Genomic DNA, 17981 nt, shown 5'->3' with positions numbered 1-17981 from the left:
CTATCATTTATTTTCACCAATCGTTGTCTAGTGTTTGCCCATAAAACAAAAGAAACAAATTGCTAATCAAATTATATTTTATTTTAGCTAATTAACCGTGTAATAATTGATTTAATAAATAAATCTTTTAATATAAAATAAATTAAAAATAAATTGTTTAACATGTGATTGTGGAAAACATTCATCAAAACGAGGGTTTAGTTTTTTATTCAAAGGGTGGGATTAGATTCTTTTGACATGCCAAGAAAGAAAGTATCTTCTTTCCATAAACAGCACTGCCATTACATTGATTCCAGACAGGGACACTGCCACCATCAACCACACCCTCTGTTTTCGCTAGGGTTTCATTCCTTTATTTCTTTATTCTTAATCGCTGTTCTTCCGAATTTCATCGATGTTTATTCGCCAATCATAAACCACGACTTCTGCAAATTATTCATTCAGAACCAAAAAATGAAGGTCTAGCTTCTTGAGAGAGATAAAGTGAGTGGATATAATCCATTTGACCAAGTCCCGCCGGCAAAGACGTCCGTCAATTCTATATCATTATCGCTATACGTCTATATCTTTGTTGTCTTCTACGCATATTCCATATGTAACATAACAGAGTGATCAAGTATCTGAAGAAGCAAAGGATTCGGATTGTAATTCGCATAATCGCAGAACGGCTGCAAGCTTCCCAACTTTGAAGAACCCGTCCAAACCCTAATTTTGGGGTTTATTTTATAGGCGTTCTTAATTGAATCGGGTTTTAAGGTATCATCAGCTCTTTTGAAGGTAGGATATTTGTTTGTTTGTTGGTAAATTGATTGATATATGGGTGGGATTTGCGTTAAGCCTTCTGGTGGGAGCCCAAGAGAGAGGACGTCTAGTAAATTATCATCAGAAGCGTATGTATTACAGTCCATCAGGGAAGAAAGTTTTAGGCTGAAAAATCGACCTGAAGTTCGACCAATTTCAGTCGACAAGAAACCAAATTCTTTTAGACGTGTACGCGATGATCATTTTGAGAAGAAGAAAGAGGGTTCTGAAGTCATTCTCGCTAATATTCCAAGTATTAGGACAATTCCAAAAGCCATAGAAGGAGAACAGGTCGTTGCAGGTTGGCCTTCCTGGCTTGCTGAGGTAGCTGGTGAAGCCATTAATGGCTGGTTACCTCGAAGAGCAGATACATTTGAGAAATTAGACAAGGTATCTTCATCTTATATTCTTATTCTTCCTAATTTTATGATTCAAACAAGGTTATTCATTCACTTTTATCTTTGCAGATTGGTCAAGGAACGTATAGCTGTGTATTCAAAGCTCGCGATCTCACAAACAAGAAAACTGTCGCTTTAAAAAGAGTAAGATTCGACAACATGGATTCAGAAAGTGTCAAGTTCATGGCAAGAGAAATCCTCGTCTTGAGAAGACTCAATCATCCAAATGTAATCAAACTCGAAGGATTAATCACTTCACGAACTTCATCCAGTTTATACCTTGTTTTCGAATACATGGAACATGATCTAACAGGATTAGTATCACTACCTGGTATCAGATTCACAGAACCACAAGTGAAATGCTACATGAAACAGCTCCTAAGTGGACTTGATCATTGTCATAGTCATGGTGTTCTTCATCGTGACATAAAAGGGTCAAATCTTTTGATCGACAATAATGGGATTTTAAAAATTGGTGACTTTGGTTTAGCAAGTGTCTTTGATTGTAATCAAAGTGTTCCATTAACAACACGTGTAGTGACACTTTGGTATCGACCACCTGAACTGTTACTTGGAGCTACACATTATGGAGTTTCTGTGGATTTATGGAGTGCAGGATGCATTCTTGGTGAATTATATGCAGGGAAGCCTATCATGCCTGGTAGAACAGAGGTTGAGCAACTCCATAGAATCTTCAAGCTTTGTGGTTCACCTTCTGAAGATTATTGGAAAAAGACGAAATTACCCCACTCAACAGCTTTCAAACCTGTTCATCCTTATAAAAGACGGATTCTAGAAGCTTTTAGAGAGTTTCCTTTACCTGCTGTTGGACTTATGGAGACCTTACTTGCAGTAGAACCAGAACAAAGAGGAACTGCATCACTCGCTCTCAAGAATCAGGTATTCTTGAATATTAAATAATTAAAAAAAAAATAGAAACTAAAACGTGTGTTTGTGATTCTTTCAGTTTTTTACAACAAAACCTTATGCTTGTGATCCTTCAAGTTTGCCACATTATCCTCCTACCAAAGAAATTGATGCTAAAATGAGAGATGAAGAAGCTACAAGGTATGTTCATATATGGTTCATTTTTGTGATTTTCTCATTTTTAAATAACTTTTTGAATTCTTGTAGACAAAGGGCAAATCAAAAGGTTGAGAAGGAAAGCAAAGAAAGTCATATAAAGCAACATGCGATCTTGAAGGGTTCAAAAGATGGTCGACCAATGAGGGACTCTTATTCAGGGCCATTGGTGGCTAATAACAAATACTGTGAATTTTCAAAAACATCTAAAGATGATGAAATTGAAAAGAAAGATGTTTCTTGTTCCCAAGTAAGAAAAGATGAAGTGGGTAATAATAATAATAATAAGGTATACAAGAAAGGAAACAAAATACAATTTTCGGGTCCACTAGTTTCATCAAATGTTGACCAAATGATTAAAGATCATGATCGACATATTCAAGAAGCTGCCAGAAGATCACGCCTTGAGAAGACGAGGGTTGGTGAAGTTGAGATTGAAGGAAAGGAAATGGTAAGAAATGTAGTGTATCCATCAAGTCGACTATCCAAGTAAAAAAAAAAAAAAAAAAAAAAAAAAAAACTTGTGGCATGTGTTGTGATTTAGATGGTTTTGTGTAGAGAAATTCTTATTGTATGTTTTTTTTTCTTGAAATTATAGTGTATTTTAGGGAGGAAAAATGATAATATGGTGCATAGGTTTGTAATGTTGATTGGTGTGCAAGAAAGAAAATATAGGAACAAGTAATAGAATGGTTTTTGAAGCGGATTGTGGTTTTGGTTTTTGTTGTATATTATGTTATACTTTCCTTCAACACTATTTTGACCTAATATGTGCGGGTGTCACGAAATATGTTTGATGATAATCCAAATGAATATGGCAAACTTCGAGTTTAGGCAAAAAAAAATTGGAAGCCGTTTTTGTAGATTTGTGTAATGGTCTATTTGAGGTTATGGTCAAATATGAGTTATAACGTGCAGAATGTACATTTGTAAGAGTTATTTTTACATCAGATATGTTGTAAAATTGTTTAAACCAACATCATTTCATACATTGTTTTTGGGTTGGTGAACGAAAAAAGTCAAATATGATCGTTATATTTATTCGTCTACATCAAATTTAACAAAAAAAAAAAACATTTTTGTGGTTTGTTTGTATAATGATATTTTATATATTTGTTACTAATATTATATTTTAAATTAAATTGATATTAATTTATGATACACGCTGAATTCTATCTTTATATTTTAAACTTATTTAAATATTTTGATAATCTTTAACAAATTAAAACAAATAAATATTTAAATAATCTAATTAAAATATATAATTTATTATCTATCTAATGTCAATATCATTATAATTATCATTATCAATATTAAAATAAAGGTAATTCAAATGAATATAGAGTTCAAGATTTCTCTTATTTTTCATCATATCCATTTGAAATTTATACAATCTTTCATCTTTCAATTAAATCAATAGTAACTACTCAAAAGTGTTTTAGCTTATATTTAATAACTATTAACTTTTTAAATTGATATGATATAATTTATGAACATTAAATCATTAGTAGTTGAATAGTTTTTTTTAGTATAAAAAATCCAATCATTTGAGTAATACAAATACAAATCACATACAAAGCCAGAGAGAAAAAGAACATGACTTTAAAGGTTTTTGTTTTGCTTTTTTTTTTTATGTCTACGTTTCAAGCCATGTAACGATCTTAAAGTTTTAAAATTTTACATTTATATAATGTCCCGGTTTTTCTAGGTAATTTTTTTTTATTTTTAATTTATTTGTATATGAGTCTTGCATTCGTTATAGTATATATTTAATTGTAAAGAAGAGTCTTAGCGGAAGTTTTAAATATTATTTATTGACTTCGATGTAAATACAATCATGCGGGAGCCTTTCCTTGATCCGTAGAACAACTTGTAAAGCAGTTATTCAACAATTGTAAGCTGATGTTTAGTGAATTCCCTAAAAATATTACATACCACAATATATATATATATATATATATATATATATATATATATATATATATATATATATATATATATATATATACAATACATGTACATAATAGCCTTCAATATATAGTTGGTCCGACCCTTGACCTTCAACATAAAGTTGGTCCGCCCTTGGCCTTTAGCATTAAGCTAGTCAGCCCGAGTCTATTGCCCTTCAGCACGAAGTTGGTCCGCCCTCAACTCCTACATAATATATTAACACATACAACTAGCGATATTCTAACATTACAAGCAACTATCTAGCCTAATTGCTTAAGTGTATACTACAAACAACTATATCCTAACATACAGTGGATACATACTGGAGTATACAATATAGTGAGATGAAGTCAACTGAACAGTTTCTCAAGGGATAAACAGTTAACCGGGCACTTCGACTAACGAGCAGCACTCCAACGAAGATCTACCTATATTACTATAGTTTATTAGTTCCTATGGAAATCTATAATGTAGGCTAGACCCATCACTAATCACAACAAATGTCGATAGTTCTATCAAATAAGGATCAACCAGGCCGAACAGTCGGGAGCCAGGACCATTTCGGCGTATAGCCTTTCTAAAAATCTAACAACCAAGCCAACGTGACCATTCTAGGCACCTCTACTGTAAGTAGATTAATTAGTGTTATTATTGGGATTATTGATAAATCTTTATTTACATATTCATAACAATGACTATGAATATAGATATAAGTTATACTTTAAAGCATAGTAAGTGTAGCCTAACTTACAGAGAGTTTCTAGCGAAGCCGGGAATTATGCGGGCAGAACTCTAACCCGAGAGTTTCTAATCGTAATCTCTTCGATGTCGCAAGGACTCGCTAAAGTAGTCTGGAACTAGGGAGTAAAGGGCTAAAAGCTAGAAAGTATTTTAGAGAGAATTGGAGGAATTTTGGTGTGAAAAAAGTCTGAAATGCGAAGGCTATATATAGTGCCAAAAACGAAAGCGCGCCGCACAATGGGCCGGAGCGCGTCGCGCATGTGTCAGTCATGCTGAATGTAATATCCCAAAAATTCCAATAAAAATTTTAATTTTTAATTAAAGAGAAATCATTGTTTTCAATCAGCTCAAATCACAAAAACCCAAGATCAAATACAAGTGTTCCAAAATCAATTTATCAAATATCTCCAAACATGTCACGGAAGGATGTATACGATTATGCATTTGCTTTTCCCACAACCATCGGTCTGGATTACCCTTGAGCCCACAACATGAGTCTGACTTGCCTTTCTGGCTCATAGCTCATGTCTGGATTGCTCCCGAGCCCACAACGTAAGTCTGGTTTGCTTTTTTGGCCCACAACTCATATCTGGCTTGCTCCCGAGTTTGTTGGCTTCCGCACATAGCAGTATTGCCTCAACCCAACCACACTATGTCGACATATGCAACAAATAAACATATAACTAGCAAACAGATAATCATGCAAATCTAATAGATCACTATAGCATATCAATATCCTATATACCAGGATACATAACCGAATGGGTCGTCATTGGTGCCTTCGACCCATTCTGAATGGATCACTATAGCATATCAGTACAGTGAGGAAACTCACATCACAGTCTGAAAAATAGCAGAAAGGAACGTTGCTCCAAAATTCAACTTTATAAGTCACCTATACAACAAACAATGATCCAAACTCAAACTACAACTCAAAATACCTAAAATGCCCCTAAGTCAAACTTGGTTAAAATCCTGGTCAAATGTACCCTCACTTGGCCAGATTACGAGGTCTCGACAGGTACGCGCAACGTACCCTCGAGTACATTCAGCGTACTCGACTGTCGCCTTTTCTTTTCTATTAAGTGCTTAATCTATTAAGATACCACGTCCAAAACTTAGATCTAGTCCTAAATGACGCTCTACGGTATTGTTTGTTTTTTTTCTGCAGTTTTTCTTGGCCTCTTCTGTCTGCGCCACGCAGACCACGCGCAGACATTAGCCTTCGCAAACTATTTGTTTTTTTGAAGACTGCAGACCTAAAATGTCTACGAGCCCTCTTCTTGACGCAGATGTGGACCAAAGTCTTCTAACATCTTCAGACATTTTCTAGCCTAAAAATGCACATATATCTTTTTTTTTTAGTTTTTTTTAATTTATATTTATTCCAACTTTATTAATGATAAACAATTTGAAAAAAAAAGTTACAATACTTTATAAAAAAGGTTTGATGACAAAAACATTATATTTTTGACAAATTTATATATAAAGATGCAATATGGAATGTTTAGTGGTGCTCTTGCTGGTACTGAATGTTTGGTTTTATCCCATCTTTTCTATACAAATGATGCACTTTTTTTTTTGGAGAATAGGATGAAGGTAACTTTAATAACTTGGTTAAAATTTTGAACTAAATTTTGATCTTTTGTCTGGTTTGAAAACTAATTTGTAAATGTTGAATCTCCTTGGAATTGAGTTCAGATGACCGAAGTGGAGGACCATTGATACTTGGTGCTTTGTTGAACAATTTCCGATTTTTATCTTGGTTTGCCAGTGGGATCGAAATAGGGTTGATACTTGGAAAGTGGTGATTAAAATTTTGAAAAAGATTTGCAACTTGTGGAAAGTTAAAATGTTATCTACTGGTGGTCTAATGAAATTGATCAAATAAGTGTTTGGAAGTTTAGGTATTTATTTTACATCTTTGTTTAAAGTCACAAATATGGTTTGTAGTATGTTGGAATCTATACGGTCTTTAAAGTCACAAATACGGTTTGTAGCATGTTAGAATCTATACGGTCTTAATTTGTGGGATAAAGTGAGAGATTAAAGTGTTGATATGACATGTTAATTTTATTGCATAGAATTCCCACTATGATGAATTTAAGTGAGAAAGGTATTGATGTTCTTTCTCTGTTATGTTCGATTGGAAATCTTTATGTTAATGAAACTAGTCATGCGTTCTTGTTCTATGAGGTGTGTGCTCAGATTGGTTGTGGATTGAAAAGTGACTAGTTCTTTGAGGTGATCATTTTTACTACTATTTGGATGCTTTGGGATTATCATTACAATGTGATGTTCCAATCCTCCAAATTGAAGAGAAGTAATAATTTTAAGAATATTGTCATTCATTCGTTTGATTTGTTTTCAAAAAAGAATGTTGTGGTATTAACTATACTTTGTGGTTATAAAACTCATCTATTTATAATGTCTTGTAACTTTTTTTTTCTAAGTTGCTTGCTAGTTGATTTTGAATAAAATCCAACCATTAAAAAAATCACAAGATATGAATGGCGTAAAACCATAACAAAAATTATTGGGTCTAGAATAAGATTAGTAATTGAATGTGAATGATGGACCAAAGATGTCGTCGAAACTCGAAAGTATGGTGGTGTACACATACACGGAAAATCTTACTCAAACCGAAAAATATTAAAATAATATTATAAAATGATATAACAGTTAACTAAAATGAAAAAGTGTGAAAGTTTAAAATTTATGAGCTTTTTGTGAAACTTAAATAAATAAAGATCCAATGTAAATATGATTTACGAAATTATAAGCTTTTGTAATTTTGCAAAGTTAAAATCAATTTATGGGACCACTTAGGTTGTCATTTTGTTAAATAACTGTTGAAGGTGGTTGTCTAATAATATTCTATTTCTATTCTTGTTGTTTTAGTTATTAGCACAATAATGTACCGAGTTTTCTAAGTATATAAAAATATGTAAGGAAATGTTTTATGTTTTATATAAGAATATAAGTAAAATCAATTTATGGGACCACTTACGATATTTCCCTAAATATCGTCACGTTTGGGATTTAAAGTGCGTCAAGTCTCCTACTCTTCCAGTCTTCCTATTGACTTTCAACTTTAGACTTCGATAGCCGAAATCTGAACAGTAGTAGTAGACTAGTAATACACTCGTACGCCTTTACCTTTGACACACGTCTTTCTACGCTGTTTCCTATTTGATAGGAATCTACAATATCAACTTTGTAATATTTTTACATTTTTATGATGTTAAGTTTTTACTAAAATCATTTTTAAAAATTAGATTATGACACCGGGTTAAATGTGGGGAACATATAAATAAAATACAAATCTATATAGATATTGCAGAATAATTATAAAAAAGCAGGGTTATTGATATTATTGAAATATATAGAAAATACATTGAAATCGGTAAATATATATAGTCGTTGAAGAAACTCTTTGTAGACAATATTTTTTGTTTTATTAGTTGAACGACCTTTTTCGTCACATATGAGTACCTTCAAATCTTTTTTTTTCTTGTGACAAGGAAACAACTACATATAGCTGACCATGCGTGAAAACACGTCTACGCAAATATAATCCAACATTTGACAATGTATTTTCAAAATACATTGTTATTTTAAGGTTATATTGCGAAATAGAACTGTTTATTTCAAAAAATAGCAACTTATTTATGTTCCTTCAAAATTAACCACATAAACCCCCACAATATTAAATATAAAGAAACTCTAACCAATAAATATAAAAAACAGTTATGTTTGCTCGATTTAGATATTGTCCGTGACTCATTGAAAATGTCACAAGACAAAATTGACACACAACTTACTTGTTATTATGAGACAGATTAAACAATTTAAACACATGAGGATGTCTTTTTTTATTTTATGATAAGGGTAAATTACACGGATGGTCCTTGTGGTTTAGGGTAATTTGCGTGTTTGGTCCCTAACAATATTTTTTAACTTGGACCGTCCCTACTTTATATTTTTGTTGCACGCTTGGTCCCTTGATGACTTGAAATGACCATATTACCCTTTTTGATATCTTTAATCGGTTTTTATTATTATATTAAATTAAAAAAAAAACATTAATGAAAAAAAGAACATGGTCCCACCATCCCAATACTCATTATCCCAATAGGTTATCACCGACCACCTGCAACACCACCAACACCGTCAGTTTCCTCAACCATCACCACTGGCAATTTTCATCCGAAAATTTACAACCAAAAATGCACTCATCGAAAAACCTACTTACCGGAAAACCAATAGCCTTCCTCTTTATTTGGCATGAATGCCTTCTTGCCCCACCTCCTTTATCTCACTTGGAACACATCCATGTTCATATTACCAAGCATTCATAAACAAGGAAACAAAAAAGAAGGAAATAAAAAATCAATGAACAATTTGAGACAGTTCCAACAATCACAAACTCATCTTTGCTGAAACCCAGAAAAAATACAAACTGAAAATGAAATTGATTACACAATCTAAGATATTTCAAATAGATTACAACCCCATGGATGATTTAAACCATAAAACCCCTAACATGTTGGGTTGTTTCTTGATTTTGTTCACAATGTAATGAAACGTAAATGGATTTTGAATTACACAAAAATCAGAAAAACAGCAGATAACAAACCACATACATAACATTGATTTCAAACATTTGACCTAAAGTAAACCCATCCACCTTATTCGTAACAAACCTGCATCAAATCTTGCTTCACCATACTCGAATCTACTTGATACAACTTTCCACGACTGTGAATCAGTGATCGGAGATGATGAATCGACGAAGAAGATGATGAATCGTTGATAACAGCTTTACACAAAGGGATTGGCGATGGCGGTGGGAGCTAGTGGCGAGAGCAGCAGATGCTAGGGACGACGACTCTACACTCGTCGGGAATGTTGGAGAGAGAAAGCGTCGATGTGTTGAAAGGGGAGGGAGAGACGGTGGTGGAGTTAGCTGGAGGTGGAGGCGTGGTGTAGGAGAAACGTCGGTGAAGAATGTGGGAATGAGAAGTATTAGGTTTAGGTTTCTTTTTATTTTATTTTTGATATAAATAATAAATAAATAAATAAAATTTTAATTAAAAAAAGAAATGAATAAGGATATATTAGTCTTTTTAGAACGGACAGGGACCAAGCGTGCAACAAAAATATAAAATAAGGACGATCCGAGTTAAAAATAGTTGTTAGGGACGAAGCCCGCAGATTACCCTAAACCACAGGGACCATCCGTGTAATTTACCCTTATGATAATGATAAAACAATAGGAAAATGAATGATTACTTCAAGACATTTGCGAACGTTTGAGTAAGGTCTGCGGTCTTAACTGCTGAGTATTCGTATCTTTTACATATAGCTATTAAATGGTTATTCAAGATAAATTAAAAAAAACAATGTTTTCTTGTTGCTTCGATGCTAAACAGATAAAAGAACACAAAAAAACTTGATTTTCATTATATACCCATTTAGTACAAAAGTAGCCAACCGTAATTAAAGTCAGGACAAAACCATTAAGGAAATTGGTAAATTGAGGTTCTATTTCTTAAAAATGTGATAAGGTAGAGACATACCATGACATGCAGTTAAAAGCTCGAATTCCTTCATCACCGCCTCAATGGGTTCAATAGACAACCATAAATAGATCAAAAATTTAGAGATGAATAAAATGGGGCCGAATTGATGAGAATGTTAAAAATATGGAGGTGTCAATAACCTATAATTGGATGAATAGGGGATCTATTAAATGATTTAAGATGAAAATCACCTACTGAGAAGATACTTAAATACAACACCAAACGATCATAAAAGGTTAATGGAAAGAAGTGTCAATTGTAAGGAATGAAATTGAATGTTTTTGGAAAGAATGAAATTTATCAAATAAGTATACCATGTACCTCCGACTATCAGGCATAAACCAATTGTAGCAAATTTTGCATTATTTGACCAATTTTAGCATTATTAGCAACCTAACTTTCATATAAAAAATTTCTTTTTTGCATCTGACCAAACTAATGTTTTATCATTATTACCATTCTGTAATTTACATTCTTGAGAGTTTTGAAAGTACATTGCTATATATCGGTTGTTTTTTAAGTTCATTGCAATTTCTTGTCGGTTTAGAAGTTTGTTTCGACCATTTTTTGCATCAGATAAACAACATATAGGTTCTTTTGGTATTACTGCAATCCCTACTTTCATATAACATTATTTTTTTGCATAAGACCAAACTCGATGTTTTTTAGCATTATTATCATCCTATATTACATATTCTTGATAGTTTTGAAAAGTTCGTTGCAATTTCTCATTTATTTTTTAAAGTTCTTTGTTATTTGTTGTTGCTTTTAAAAATAAGTTTTAGACTATTTATTTGTATCAAACCAAATTTGAAGGTTATTTTTGCATTATTACCATCGTATATGTTCCATTTCATTTTTATTAGTTGAATATATTTTTTGTAGTTCAAAACCGATACGAATATAAATATACTAAGTATATATTCATCGACACTCTATAATGTATAATTAAAAATCAAGACAATGTAATCATAATTTATTGATGTTAGTTAAAATGTAATTTATTTGGTGATGATGTTAGTTTTTGGTTTTTTATTTGGGAAGTATAATATGTATTCTGCATTACAAGGGCTTACCTTTTGAATTTAACATTTGTTACTTTAGAATTTTATTTTGGCTTGACATAGCCATGATCATCCCATATTTAATATTTTGCTCTTCTCGCACCTTTACTACCCGCTGACATACATTCATTAAACCAAGATTTAATATTTTTTAAAAACAAATATAGACAAGAAACTATTAAACTCAATGGATACGCTAAAAGAGACATGAGACTTTCCTTTTGTTAGATCAATAATACCAAATTGGATCACTTTCTGCAAAATAATTTTAGAAACGAAGAAAACCTAATTTCCCAAATATCTAATATCATTATTTAAGTCATAACCTGTTACATGGTGACAAATTTGAAAATTTTAGCCAAAACTCTGTTATATACCATTAAAGTTGAAAAAAAATCCTTTAAAGTTAGACGAGGGTATCAATTTAAAAAGGTGTCTTTCACTTTTTGTTGGATGTATTTTCTGATGGCATGAACAATTATCAGGCCAAACATAATCCTTAAAAATCATCTTAGCCAAATCATAGATCGCTTAATTAATAGGGATGTTGTAACGCCCGGTTCTCGGTATGTATTTTAAGTATAAGTAATTGCATTTTTACACTGGGACTCGACGATTTGGAGGCCCAACTCGTCGAGTAGACTAGATTATGGACGCGAGTTTTAAGTGACCTACTCGACGAGTCGGGGGCCCGACTCGATGAGTACGGCTGCCTGGAGGAAACCCTAATAGTTAGGGTTTGCACCCTTGTAACATCCCAAAATACGACCCAAAAATTTTTGTTTTAATATTACTAAAAATCACATCATCAAATGTCATACATACTAAGAACCATAGAATGAGTAACTCAAAAGTCAAGTAACCGTGTCAAAACAAATACTGTATCAATCATATCAAAATATCTGAATAAAACTCCCAGGATAAAACTGAAGCGGTGGTGTGTGCCATGCCATCATCCCGAGCTCTTCCCCTTACTTGCGGAAGTACCTGAAACCAAAAACTAAAACTGTAAGCACAAAGCTTAGTGAGCTCCCCCAAACTACCACATACCATACAATAACATATAAATCAACTACTGGGCCTTGCCCACTGCATCAGACCGAAGTCCGGAAACTGCATCAGACCTAAGTCCGGAACTAACCAGGGCCTTGCCCTCTGCATCGGACCGAAGTCCGGAAACTGCATCGGACCGAAGTCCGGAACTAACCAGGGCCTTGCCCTCTGCATCGGACCGAAGTCCGGAAACTGACTGAACATAGCATAGCATAATCATAACTACTAGCATAAACACAGATACTGCATACTGCATCGGACCGAAGTCCGGAACACATAACACAAAGACATGCTTGAATCACAGAGACACCAAGCACACTGAACTACTGCATCGGACCGAAGTCTGGAACTACTACTAACTAAACGAGTCGGCATTGTGGCCGTAGACCCGTTCCTACTGGAAGGAAAACCCACCTCGTAACGCTGGCTGCCGAGATGCTAAATTTGAGACTGCCTGACTGCTGCTCCGGAACTCCCCGGCTACAAATCCCATAAACACTAAATCAATTACTGATTACTAATCTCAGGGTAAAATAACTATTTTACCCCTGGTCAAAGTCAACTCCCTGGTCAAAGTCAACTTCCTGGTTGACTCTAGTCGCCGAGTCCTACTATGAACTCGCCGAGTTCCCGGACTCACACTTCTCTAACTCGTGACTCGACTCGCCGAGTCGGGACATGGACTCGCCGAGTCCCTCTACTTCCAGATCCTTGTTCTAACTCACTGAGTCCTCTTCCACTCGCTGATTCAACTCAAAATTCCAAAATCGGAGAAATCGGGAGGATTGCGCTCTGACTCGCCGAGCCCAAGAACAACTCGACGAGTCCTATGCATGTCCTCCGTAAACAGTTAATTCTAATCGATTTCAGTGCATCCATATCATAGATCTGGGTTCCTAGGACTGATTTCACACGTAAAGTTTCTAACTTTACGTTCATGCATGCTCATGATAAGCTAAAATGCCCAATAAGGAGTTAAAAGAGAAGATCTAGGTTTGGAATGGGTGCTTAGCTCAATAAAGGTGGCAACCTTGAGCTTAAGGAGCCCTGAAATGCTTAGATCTGAAACCCATTCGACTTAACTACCCATAAATCGACCTCAAAGCCTAGAAAAGGCTCAAAAACTATACTAGCAAGCTTTTAAGGAGATCTACATAATGATAAGCCAAGATTCGAGCTTTATACCTTAATGGATGCTGGAATGACACTAAAAGCTCAGATCTTCTTTTCTTCCTTTGAGAACTCCTCTTCTCTCTTCTTCTTCTAACTTCAAAATGCTCCAAAACCTTCACAAAATGAGAAATATTCCAAGAATGCTTAAAGGGAGGCTAGGGTTTAGTGAGGGACGTTCTGAGGGTGATGGAGGCTGTTTTGGGGCGCATACTATTGTTTAAATAGGGTGCAAACCCTTGAAATTAGGGTTTCATCCAGACTGGCAGACTCGCCGAGTCCGAGGATATGGACTCGTCGAGTTGCCAACTTAAACCGCGTGCCAACTCCCGTCTCTACTCGACGAGTCGGGCTACTGACTCGTCGAGTACCCCATAAGAAATGAAAATTTACTTTATTAAATCACATACCAGAAATGGGGCGTTACAACCCTATATACACGCCTTAACTTGTCCCATTTCAGCCTCCATCGCCTCTCACAGTCCAGGAAAAGCCCTAACTCGAAATCCTAAAGCATTTGGAGTGTTCTTGAGCCATTTTTGTGTGTTTTTGGTTGTTTGAAGCTTGAAGAAAGAAGTGGAAGCTTGGGGGTTCAAGAAGAAGCAAGTAGATCCAGAGATTTTACTTCATTTCCAGCTCATCCAAGGTAAAAAGCTTCAACCTTGACTTCCCATGTGTTAGATCCTCTTTAGGGCTTGAATCTTGCCGTTTTTTGGGGCATTTCTAAGTCACCTTCGATTTTAGAACATAATAAAGAGTGATGACTTTAGATCTTGAACCTAGGAGGGTTCTCATGGCATAAAGGTGCCAACTTTATTGCCATAAGAGCCCCATGCATCTTGTAAACTCCATTTTTGGACCTTTTGGGTTTGAAGACCCATGCATGGACGTAAAGTTTGTGGCTTTACGTGTAATATGGACCCTAGGAGGTCAGATTTATGTTCTGGATGCATTGAGCTCGACTGAAATCGACTGAATGGACATGGACTTTGGGGGACTCGGCGAGTCGTTCATGGGACTCAGCGAGTCAGGGTATGGTTCCCCAACCTTTTTGGCTTCGGATCGATCTGGTTGGGTTTAGAAGAGGACTCAACAAGTTGGACTGGAATAGAGGCTTGAAGATCAACGTACTCGACGAGTTCAAGGATGAACTTGGCGAGTTCAAGACAATATCCCAACCACATGAAGATGGACTCGACGAGTTCAAGGATGAACTTGGCGAGTCAAGGACTAAACACCTTAACTCGGATGAAGATGAACTCGGCGAGTTCAAGGATGAACTCGGCGAGTTAGTTGTAGAAGGTCCCGACTTTGTTTGAAAGAGAACTCGGCGAGCCCTTGTAAGGCTCGACGAATAGGGTCAAAGTCTTGGCGTTTTCATGATTTCGGAACTCGACGAGTTGTGGGTCCAACTCGGCGAGTTGAGTCAACTGGATGTTGACTTTGACCTAGAGTTGACTTTGACCAAGGTGTTGACCTTGACTTTGACTTTGACCTGAGTTGACCCTGAAAGGGTTAAGAGTATGAATGGTAATTAAGGAAGGTTGTTATGTGTAGGAGTTTCAGGAGATTGAGAGAAGGATCCCAACACTGAGGGCAGTTCGGCTACTACACGACATTGAGGTGAGTTACCTTCCAGTAGCAGTGGGTCTATGGCCACAATGTCGGCCCACTAGTAGGAGTTTGTTTGATAGATGATTGTCTTTGTGATAATTATCTAGGTTTGCTACTACCTGATGTGTTTTATATGCTAGTCTGATATGTTGTATGTGTTAGCGGTAGTAGGAGGGGAGTAGTCACTGAATTCGGTCGTTAGGACCGAAGGGTAGGTCGGCACCCCAGATATGTCTGACAGTATGTCTATGCTATGTTTTGTGTGGTAGTAGTAGGGCTGAAATAGTCCCCGTAGCCGGTTGGGATAAACCGGAAGGTAGGTCAACACCCCAGAACTGCTTGACATAGGTAGGTCAGCACCCCAGAACTGTTTGACATGGGTATGTCAGCACCCTAGAACTGCTTGACATGGGTAGGTCGGGCACCCCAGAATTGCCTGGCAGGGTAGGTCGGACACCCCAAAATTGCCCGGAAGTATGTATGTTGTATGGTATGTGGTACGATGGTGGAACTCACTAAGCTTTGTGCTTACGATTTTCAGTTTTGGTTTCAAGTACCTCTTCCTCGATGGGGAAGGAGTCGTCACGGTAGCAGCGCATCGCACACACATGATTCCGCATTTTGAGATCCATGGGATTGTACTCTGACATTATTACTATTTTAGCGACATGATTTTAAGACATGTGACTATGGTTTTATGGATTGATATGATATCGGTGATGTTTTCCGTAAACTATTTTATAAGTAACATAATTAAAAACAAAATTTTTGGTCTTGATTTTTTGGGATGTTACAGATGTCAAAAAGTCTCGTGGCACCCCGAACTCATGGGGCGCCGATCCCATATGGGGGATATTTGTTAAAAAATCGGGGGCAGAGGTGGGGGTGAGGGCAATGTTAACCCCCGTTTTATTTTCGTGAACAGGGACGGGGGTGGGCAGTCCCGTCCCGAACCCCCCATGGGGGCCCCGTTAATATTATATATATATATATATATATATATATATATATATATATATATATATTAATTATATAAATAATAGAAATGATTTTGAGTTTCCAAAATTCTATAAAAATTAATTTTGTTAAGTTGTTGATATAACGTTTTTGAGACGTGATAACATTTTTATTTTTAGCATGAAACTTAGGCTATAAATAACTATTTTTAACCAAAAAAATAGCTTCTTTAAGCCTAAACAACAACATCTTTTAGCCCAATAAAAAAATATCCCAAAATTAATCCGGGCCGAGGGGGGGGGGGGTAGTCCAGGAACTCGGGGCGGGGGCGGGGGCGGGGGTGGGGAGGCTGAAATTTTCGGGGCGGGGGCGAGGACGGGGAATATTTGATATACAATAAAAAATATCATATGATTGTAATGGAAGCAGATGCAGTTTTACACCCATCATGTTCTTTGACGTTCTCAGCTTGTTTGCGAAGAAACCCCTTTGCATTAAGCTCAAAGGTTCATGCCTCCCTTCACGTTTTCGATCTATATTTCATTCTACTTATTTAGATCATCACATGTTGCTTGTGGGGATAAAAAAACAATATCTGGGTGTTTTTCCATTGACCTCACATGCCAAGTCCACTAATTTAACAGTTGCTCACCAACTGTCTGAAATTCCTTTGAGAGATATGTGGTCTAACTTGAATGGGAAGGTTTATTAAGATTATCATCAAATGGTCAAAACTAACCCTAAATAATTGAGAGTTTAGTGTTTTGTTGTAATCCTAACTTCTCTTATCTTATTTTTATGCAGATGTGCTCTCCATAACGCCGAGTGATTGATGTTGTTGCAGTAAGTGTGCACTAAATTTGTTGATTTAAATTGTGTTGGTTTTCTTAATAAAGTTAATTTTATTATATTAATTACAACCTTATCACTTATGATTAACAATTGAGCGACTAATTGACAATGGTCACCAAATGATGGATGGAACTGATGACCAGGCATTGAACATCAAAAGAAGGTTAATATCTTTTAAAATACGCACATGAAAAACTTTTAGCATGTAGTTTTGTTAATTATTACACAATTAGTAGCAACAACACATGTATATATGTTATATTACATATGCTCTGGTTACTTTTAATGTATATTCCTTTTACATGAGGCTTACCTTTTCATCATGCATATGATGCTTATTTTAGGAGTTTTTATGGTTGCAGGTATGAGGCAAAGGTTGTGCATTGTCATGACACCTAAAATGTTAAGGCTTCCAAAACAGGCAAATATGTTTTTTTGGTTCACGGTTCACACCTTCGTTGCTAGAAAATCAACATGGATGTGATGCATGGTATGCTATTAGAAATATTGTCACTTACTCTGTACACACTATTTTCATTCAAAGGGATATGTAAATTTGTAAAAGGTTAGGACTTAATGGAAGGAAGGGAAAAAATTAATGAGAGCAAATTTGAGAAAATAACATGCACACTAGATGGAAAGTAAGGAAACCAAATAAATGAGAGCAAATTTGTAACATGTTGGGACATAAGGTCATCCACAATGCATTGAAC

The 17981-nt window shown here is 35.5% G+C and overlaps 1 protein-coding gene across 1 annotated transcript; it reads left to right on the top strand.

Moving 5' to 3' along the window:
- The first annotated feature begins 215 nt into the window (after nucleotides 1-215).
- On the top strand, nucleotides 216-2997 carry LOC145166084 (putative serine/threonine-protein kinase At1g54610). The gene is made up of 4 exons (XM_079085012.1): nucleotides 216-1191; nucleotides 1269-2099; nucleotides 2167-2267; nucleotides 2334-2997. Exons 1-4 carry the CDS (start codon nucleotides 817-819, stop codon nucleotides 2773-2775), a joined length of 1749 nt encoding a protein of 582 aa, XP_078941138.1. The 5' UTR covers nucleotides 216-816; the 3' UTR covers nucleotides 2776-2997.
- Nucleotides 2998-17981: the final 14984 nt, after the last annotated feature.

This window comes from Lactuca virosa, chromosome 3 (assembly GCF_052849685.1).
Source record: "Lactuca virosa cultivar CGN04683 chromosome 3, Lactuca_virosa_CGN04683_v6, whole genome shotgun sequence".
Classification (NCBI taxonomy): domain Eukaryota; kingdom Viridiplantae; phylum Streptophyta; class Magnoliopsida; order Asterales; family Asteraceae; genus Lactuca; species Lactuca virosa.
The sequence above is the reverse complement of the archived record's forward strand: the minus strand, read 5'-3'. Positions and strand labels throughout refer to the sequence as shown.